Raw genomic sequence first — 9,675 nt, 5'->3', positions numbered from 1 at the left:
CCCCACAAAAAAAAAAAAAAAAGCCACAACAAGACTGCAGGAGGGGCACTGTTGCGACATAATCGAATCCCATTTCTGCCAGGCGAGTGACCCCCAAACTGGGAAATAAATATATCACAGAGGTTCTCCCACAAGAGTAAGAGTCCTGAGCCCCACATTAGGCTCCCTAGCCTGAGGGTCTGGCACTGGGAGGAGGAATCCCAAAAGCTTTGAAGGCCAGTGGGGCTTGAGTACAGGAGCTCCGCAGGACTGGGGGGAACAGAGACGCCGCTCTTGGAGGGCGCACACAAGGTTTCATGTACACTGGGACCCAGCACAAAGCAGCAACTCCATAGGAGCCAGGGCTAGACCTAACTGTGAGTCTTGGAGGGTCTCCTGGGGAGGCAGGGGTTGGCTGTGGCTCACACCAATCAGTAGTTTCTGGGGGGAGGCCCCAGAGACTTGAGCAGCGTGAGCTCTCCTGGAGGTCACCATTTTGGCATCAAGACCTGGCCCTACCCAACGGCCTACAGGCTCCAGTGCTGGGAAGCCTCAGGTCAACCAACCAGCAGGATGGGAACACAGCCCCACCCATCAGCAGACCGGCTGCCTAAAGCCATACTGAGCTCCCAGCCACCTATAAGCACACCCCTTGACACTGCCCTGCCCACCAGAGGGACAAGACCCACCAGTGAGCAGGCACCAGTCCCTCCCACCAGGAAGCCTGCAGAAGCCTCAGGAGCAACCTCACCCACCAGAGGGCAGACACCAGAAGCAAGACGAGCCACGATCCTCCAGCCTACAGAAAGGCGACCACAAACACAGAAAATCAGACGCAACGAGACAGCAGAGAAATGTGTTTCAGATGAAGGAACAAGATAAAAATCCGTAAGAACAACTAAATGAAGAGGAAGTAGGCGACCTACCTGAAAAAGAATTTACAGTAATGACAGTAAATATGATCCAAGATCTGAAAAAGAATGGAGGCACAGACCGAGAAGTTACAAGAGATGTTTAACAAAGAGAAGATTTAAAGAATAAACAGATGAACAATGCAAAAACTGGAATGAAAAATAAACTAGAAAGGATCAGTAGCACAATAACTGAGGCAGAAGAACAAAGGAGTAAGCTGGAAAACGGAATGGTGGAAATCACTGCCACGGAACAGAATAAAGAATGAAAAGAAATGAGGACAGTCTCAGAGACCTCTGGGATAACACTAAATGCACCAACATTCACATTATAGGGGTTCCAGAAGAAAAAGAGAGAGAGAAAGGGCCTGAGAAAATATTTGAAGAGATTATGGCTGCAAACCTCCCTAACATGAGAAAGGAAACACTCACTCACATCCAGGAAGCACAGAGAGGCCCATACAAGATAAACCCAAGGAGGAACACTCCAAGACACATATTAATCGAACTAACGAAAAGTAAAGACAAAGAAAAAATATAAAAAGCAACAAGGGAATAGCAACAAACAACATACAAAGGAAACCCCATAAGAGTATCAGCTGATTTTTCAGCAGAAACTGCAGGACAGAAGGGAGTGGCATGATATATTTAAAGTGATGAAAGGGAAAAACCTACAGCCAAGAATACTCTACCCAGCAAGGCTCTAGTTCAGATTCGATGGAGAAATCAAAAGCTTTACAGAAAAGCAAAAGCAAAAGCTAACAGAATTTAGAACCACCAAACCACCTTTACAACAAATCCTAAAAGAACTTCTCTAGGCAGAAAAGAAAAGGCCACAACTAGAATCGAGAAAATTACAAATGGAGAAGCTCACTGGTAGAGGCAAATACAAAGTAACGGTAGGAAATCATCCACACGTATATATGATATCAAAACCAGCAACTGTGAGGAAAGTACACAGGCAGGATATTGGAAATGCATTTGAGATGAAGAGATCAGCAACTTAACACAATCCTGTACATATACAGACGGCCATATCAAAACCTCATGGGAATTACAAACCAAAAATCTACAACAGAGACACAAAAAAGAAAACGCAATCCAAACACATCACTGAAGATAGACATCAAATCACAAGAGAACAAAAGAGGAAGGAAAGAAAAAAAGACCTTTAAAACCAAATCCAAAACAATTAACAAAATGGCAATAAAACATTCATATTGAGGATTACCTTAAACATAAATGGATTAAATGGTCCAACCAAAAGACACAGATTGGCTGAATGGATATAAAAACAAGACTCGTATATATGCTACCTACAAGAAATCCACTTCAGATCTAGGGACACATACAGACTGAAAGTGAGGGGATGGAAAAAAGGTATTCCGTGCAAATGGAAATCAAAAGAAAGATGGACTAGCAGTACTCATCAGACAAAATAGACTTGAAAATAAAGACTGTTACAGGAGACAAAGGAGGACACTACATAATGGTCAAGGAATCGATCCAAGATGTGACAGTTGTAAATATATATGCACCCAACACAGGAGCACCTCAATAGATAAGGCAAATGCTAACAGCCATGAAGGGAGAAACTGACAGTAAGACAATAATAGCGGGGGATTTTAACATCCCCCCTTTCATCAGTGGACAGATCATCCAGACAGAAAACCAATAAGGAAACACAGGCATTAAAGGACACATTAGACCAGATGGATTTAAATGATATTTACAGAGCACTCCATCCATCCGAAAGCAGCAGAATACACATTCTTCTAAACATTCTCCAGGACAGATCACAACTTGGGCCACAAATTGAGCCTCAGTAAATTTAAGAAACGTGAAATGGTATCAAGCCTCTTTTCCAACCACAGCGCTATGAGATTAGAAATCAGTTACAGGAAAAAGAACTTTAAAAAACACAAACACATGGAGGCTAAACAATATGTTACTGAACAACCAATGGCTCACTGAAGAAATCAAAGAGGAAATCAAAAACTACCTAGAGACAAATGACAATGAAAACATGATGGGCCAAAACCTTTGGGACACAGCAAAAGCAGTTCTAAGAAGGAAGTTTACAGCAATACATTCTTACCTCAGGAAACAAGAAAAATCTCAAATAAACAACCTAACCTTACACCTAAAGCAACCAGAGGAAGAACAACAAACAAAACCCAAAGTTAGTAGAAGGAAAGAAATCATTAAGATCAGAGCAGAAATAAATGAAATAGAGACGGAAAAAACAACAGAAAAGGTCAATGAAACTAAAAGCTGGTTCTATGAGAAGATAAACAAACTTGCTAAACATGTAGCCAGACTCATCAAGAAAAAGAAGGGAGAGGACTCAAATCAATAAAATGAGAAATGAAAAAGGAGACGTTACAAGGGATACCACAGAAATACAAAGGATCATAAGAGACTACTACAAACAACCATATGCCAATAAAATGGGACAACCTGGAAGAAGTGGACTAATTCTTAGAAAGATACAACCTTCCAAGAGTGAACCAGGAAGAAATACAGAATATGAACAGGCCAATCACAAGTACTTAAATTGAAACAGTGATTAAAAAGCTTCGAACAAACATAAGTCCTGGCTTCACAGATGAACTGTCAAACATCTAGAGAAGCATTAACACCTGTCCTTCTGAAACTCTTCCAAAAAACGGCAGAGGAAGAAACACTCCCAAGCTCATTCTATGAGGCCACCCTCACCCTGACACAAAACCAAAGATACCACAAAAAAAAAGAAAATTACAGGCCAGTATCACTGATGAACATAAACACAAAAATACCTGACAAAATACTAGCAAACCAAATCCAACAATACACTAAAAGGATCTTACAGCATACTCAAGTGGGATTTATCCCAGGGATGCAAGGATTCTTCAATATCCACAACTCAATCAGTGTGATACACCACATTAACAAACTGAAGAATAAAAACCATATGATCATCTCAATAGATGCAGAAAAAGCTTTTGACAAAATTCAACACCCATTTATGATAACAGCTCTCCAGAGTGGGAATTGAGGGAACTTACCTCAACATAATAAAGGCCATATATGACCAACCCACAGCTAACATCATTCTCAACAGTGAAAAGCTATAAGCGTTTCCTCTCAGATCAGCAACAAGGCAAGGATGGCCATTGTCGCCACTTCTATTCAGCATAGTTTTGGAAGTCCTAGCCATGGCAATGAAAGAAAAAGAAATAAAAGGAATCCAAACTGGAAAAGAAGTAAAACTGTCACCATTGGAGATGACATGATAGTATACATAGAAAAGATGCTACCAGAAAACTGCTAGAGCTCATCAATGAATTCAGTAAAGTTGCAGGATACAAAATTAATACACAGGAATCCCTTGCATTCCTATATACTAACAACAAAAGGTCAGAAAGAAAAATTAAGGAAACAATCCCATTTTCCATCACATCAAAAAGAACAAAATACCTAGGAATAAACCTACCAAAGGAGACAAAAGACCTGTACTCTGAAAACTGTAAGACCCTGTATAAGACACTTATGAAAGAAACTGAAAACAACACAAACAGATGAAACGATATAGCACGTTCATGAATCGGAAGAATCAATATTGTCAAAATGACTGTAACTACCCAAGGCAACCTACAGATTCAGTGCAATCCCTATCAAATTACAAATGGCATTTTTCACAGAACTAGAACATTTTTTACTTTATATGGAGAGACAGAAGACCCTGAATAGCCAGAGCAAGCCTGAGAAACAAGAACGGAGCTGAGGAATCAAACCCTCTGACTTCAAACTATGCTACAAAGCTACAGTCATCAAGACAATATGGTACTGGCACAAAACCAGAAATGTAGATCAACAGAGCAGGGCAGGAAGCTCAGAAATAAAAACTCAGGCACCTATGGTCAATGAGTCTACAACAAAGACGGCAAGAATATACAATGGAGAAAAAACAATCTCTTCAATAAGTGGTGCCGGACAGCTACATGTAAAAGAAATTAGAACATTCTCTAACACCATACACAAAAATAAACCTGAAATGGATCAAAGACCTATTAAGACTGGACACTGTAAAACTCTTAAGAGGAAAGCATAGGCAGACCACTCTTTGACATAAATCACAGCAATATCTTTTTTGATCACCTCCTAGAGTGATGAAAATAAAAATAAGAATAAACAAATGGGACCTAATTAAACGTAAAAGCTTCTGTACAACAAAGGAAACCGTAAACAGAAGGAAAAGACAACCCACAGAATGGGAGAAAATATTTGCAAATGAAGCAACCTACAAGGGATTAATCTCCAAAGTACACAAACAGCTCACACAGCTCTCTGTCAAAAACAAACAAACAAACAATGCAGTCAAAAAATGGGCAGGGCTTCCCCGTTGGTGCAGTGGTTAAGAATCCGCCTACCAACGCAGGGGACATGGGTTCGAGCCCTGGCCCAGAAAGATCCCACATGCCACGGAGCAACTAAGCCTGTGCGCTACAACTGCTGAGCCTGCACTCTAGAACCTGCGGGCCACAACTACTGAGCCCATGTGCCTAGAGCCTGTGATCCTCGACAAGAGAAGCCACCGCAATGAGAAGCCCGCTCGCCGCAATCAGAGGAAAGCCCACGCGCAGCAACAAAGACCCAACGCAGCCAAAAAAATTTTTTAAAAAATGAGCAAATCTAAATAGACATTTCTCCAAAGAAGACATGCAGATGGCCAAAAAGCACATGAAAAGTTGCTCAACATCAGTAATTATCGGAAAAGTGCAAAGCAAAACTACAATGAGGCATCACCTCACAATGGTCAGAATGGCCATCTTCAAAATGTCTACAAACAATAAATGCTGGAGAGGGTGTGGAGAAAAGGGAACCCTCCTACACTGTTGGTGGGAATGTAAATTGGTGCAACCACTATGGAGAACAATATGGAGGATCTTTTCAAAACTAAGTACAGAACTACCATATGATCCAGCAGTCCCACTCCTGGGCATATATCCAGAGAAAACCATAATCCGAAAAGTTACACGCAACCCAATGTTCACTGCAGCGCTATTTAAAACAGCTAACACATGGAAGCAACCTAAACGTCCATTGACAAAGGAATGGATAATGAAGGTGTGGTACACATATACAATGGAGTATTACTCAGCCACAAAAAAGAGTGAGATAATACCATCTGCAGCAGCACGGATGGATCTACAGATTATCATACTAAGTGAAGTAAGTCAGACAGAGAAAGATAAATATATGATATCACTCATACGTGGTATCTAATTTTAAAAAAAAGATACAGGGCTTCCCTGGTGGCGCAGTGGTTGAGAGTCCGCCTGCCGATGCAGGGAACACGGGTTCGTGCCCCCGGTCCGGGAAGATCCCACATGCCGCGGAGCGCCTGGGCCCGAGAGCCATGGCCGCTGAGCCTGCGCTTCCGGAGCTTGTGCTCCACAACGGGAGAGGCCACAACAGTGAGAGGCCCGCGTACCGCAAAAATAAATAAATAATAAATTAAAAAATGAAATAGATAAAATGTAAAACACCATATAGGTACACATAGTAAGGATATTTTCAAGTAAACCTTTAAAAAAAAAAAAAAGATAACCAACAAAGACCTACGGTATAGCACAGGGAACTCTACTTAATATGCTGTGATAACCTACATGAAAAAAGAATCTAAAAAAGAATGAATATATGTATATGTGTAACTGAATGACTTTCCTGTACGCCTGAAACTAACACACTGTAAATCAACTATACTCCAATAAAATTAAAATATTTCTGAATAATAAAAATAAAAAAATATCTGGGAAATGAGTAAATTTTAAAAGGTTGCCAGTAGGGATGGGGAAGAAGGGAAGAGGTTACCTTAACCATTCAAAAGTTTCCAAAAGCCATCAATTTCATCACACTAGTATAGCACTTCCCCCCATTTTTCTCTTAAATTACAGTTACACAGAGCACTCAATAACATACGGGCACTGTGCTGGTGTCAAGATCACTACAAAGGAAAAGAGCATACGGTCTACTCTTAATTATACTAAGTAGCAGTAGAGAAAAACTCTAAAAAAGAATCACAAAATAATCTGCTGTTTAAAAAATGCGGCAGGGGGGGCTTCCCTGGTGGTGCAGTGGTTGAGAGTCAGCCTGCCGATGCAGGGGACACGGATTCGTGCTCCGGTCCAGGAGGATCCCATGTGCCGCGGAGAGGCTGGGCCCGTGAGCCATGGCCGCTCTGCACGTCCGCAGCCTGTGCTCCGCAACGGGAGAGGCCACAACAGTGAGAGGCCCGCGTACCGCAAAAAACAAACAAACAAACAAAAAAATGGGGCAGGGAATTCCCTAGCGGCCCAGTGGTTAGGACTCTGCGCTTTCACTGCCAAGGGCATGGGTTCGATCCCTGGTCGGGGAACTAAGATCCTGAAAGCCATGCGGCACGGCCAAAAAATTTAAAAAATAAAGACTGAAAAAAAAAATTAAATAAGTAAGCAAAAATAGGGCATTTGACCCATAAGCACATGACAAAATATGCAGCATCACTAGTCATCAGAGAAATGCAAATCAAAACCATAAGATATCACTTCACACCCACTAAGATGCCTATGATCAAAAAGACACACGATGACAAGTATTAGATGTGGGGAAACTGGAACTCTCACACACTGCTGGTGGGAACGTAAAATTGTATAGCTGCTTTGGAAAACAGTTCAGCAGTTTCTCAAAAAGTTAAAGAGTTACCATATGACACACCAATTCCATTACTAGGTATATCCCCAGGAGAAACTAGACATTGCGTCCACACAAAAACTTGTACATAAACATTCATTACAGCGTTACGTATAGTGTATCCATCATCTGATGAATGGATAAATAAAATGTGGTATATCCATGCAATGGCGGTATCATTCAGCTATAAACTGAATGAAGCACTGATACATGCCTCAGCATGGATGACAGTAAAAGCATTATGCTGGGCAAAAGCAGCTAGGCACAAAAGGCCACATATTGTGTAATTCCATGTATATGCAATGTCCAGAATAAGCAAATCCATGGAGACAGAAAGACTAGGGGCTGGAACCAGGAACGGGAAGTGACTGCTAATGGGTACAGAACATCTTTTGGGGTGATGAAGATGTTCTGGAATTAGTGGTGTGGCTGCACACCTTGTCAATATACTAAAACCACTGAAATTACACACTTTAAAATACTGAATTTTATAGTGCTTTACATCTCAATAAAAAAAGAGGATGGGGCATAAAATAAGACCAGGAATGCAGAGAAGGGATTTTTAAAATTTTTGGACTGAAGGAAGAAGGGAAAAGCGCCACCTTTGAGCAGAACAATGACGAGATCCACAAGCATAAGAAAGGGAGAAGGGCAATTCTGCGGTACAACCTTGGGTGCAAACCCACCCATCGTGCACATATGGGAAGATAGGGCCATGCAGGTCCTTCACAGCTGAGGAGCCCTGTTCCCACACTGCATGAGGGTAGTAGTATGAATTCCCATAAAAAAGCCTAACTTTATGCAGAAAGCACTCCATAAACACTGGGCCAAAACCTACTCCAAACACAGAAGACCATCACTTGGAGTCCTCCTAACCCATGTTTTGTAAATTCTACCTACTTATCAACCAAATACTTCCTGAAACGTGCAGCACAAACAAGAGAATTATCAATGCCAAGTTCTTTAAGTTTTAGGAAAATCATCTGGGAAGGACCCCTGGGTTGAACACCACAAGCACTTTCAACAGATTTTCTCAACCAACATCCCTTGAAAATGATCTGCAAATCGGCACAAAGATTTAGCTGTTGCATAAATACCCCATTGTTGAATGCAACTCAATTAACATCAACTCAATCAAAAGGAGATTCAAGATCTCAATTCTAAAACTCAGTACTTCGAACCATTTGCTCACTTTCTGCCTTACATCCCAGTAAGACTCTAAACCAGGGGTCAGGCAAACTTCCTTGGCAAAGGTGCCAGACGGTTGATATTTTTAGCCGCTGAGAGCCACAGAGCTGTCAGGTAGTTTTCCTTGTCCTGTTTTGTTAAAGGATCCTTAAAAAATGTAAACATCAATCTTACCTCCTGGACCACACAAAAGCACTTGATCAAAGTCTGCTAACCCCCCTCTAAACAAGATGGGCAAAAGATTAGCTGTACTGACCAAAGACCTACAGCTGTCTGCACACTATATTTTTCATATATGTGAAAAATCATCTTAGGTTATCTGCAAACAGGGTCAGGAATAAGATGAAGACAGACAGTCAAAACGAGCAACTCTATCCTTACCTAATGATTGGAAGAAAACTGAGTAACGGCATTCATACAGTGAAAACAGATACTGCCGAACTGCCGGAAGACTGTGCAACACTTCCAGAATCTCTGCTCCTTTAATTACCTAGAAATTTTTTTAAAAAACAAATACGTGCTTTAATGATTTTTGTGTATTTAAGGGGTATTTTTGCGTATTTAAGGGGTATTCTTTAAATATGATCCAGTCATTACCTTTTCCCTGAGATCTGGTCTTTCTAAAGCAATCATGCTGACATAGACAGTGTAAGTCACAAAGGTTTTATAATCCATGAGTTCATAGGATGTAAATGTTGAAACAGTGTCAAGGAAGAGTTCAGCTGCCTGTTTGAAATCACGAATAGCCACACAATAAAGGCCTTGATATACTTTTAGGCGGTTTCTCCGGTCCCAGTCTCCTCCTTCCTCTATCAAGCTATAAAATACAAAACAGTAAGGTGATGATCTGGAAATAAACAGTGCCACTTTTTTTTTTTTTTTT

The 9,675-nt window shown here is 41.1% G+C and overlaps 1 protein-coding gene across 2 annotated transcripts in view; it reads right to left on the bottom strand.

Moving 5' to 3' along the window:
* Positions 1–9,675, bottom strand: part of PSMD6 (proteasome 26S subunit, non-ATPase 6) — a 21,582-nt gene that overhangs the window by 6,753 nt on the left and 5,154 nt on the right. For both annotated transcript variants that reach the window (XM_007445672.1, XM_007445673.1), the window contains exons 4-5: positions 9,390–9,609; positions 9,174–9,282 (exon numbers count right to left, since the gene is read on the bottom strand). In XM_007445672.1, the coding sequence (XP_007445734.1) occupies positions 9,174–9,282; positions 9,390–9,609 (329 nt within the window). The remainder of the gene's footprint in view (positions 1–9,173; positions 9,283–9,389; positions 9,610–9,675) is intronic.

This window comes from Lipotes vexillifer, unplaced genomic scaffold, assembly GCF_000442215.2.
Source record: "Lipotes vexillifer unplaced genomic scaffold, Lipotes_vexillifer_v1.1 scaffold239, whole genome shotgun sequence".
Lineage (NCBI taxonomy): Eukaryota > Metazoa > Chordata > Mammalia > Artiodactyla > Lipotidae > Lipotes > Lipotes vexillifer.
This window is presented reverse-complemented; position numbering and strand designations above follow the sequence as displayed.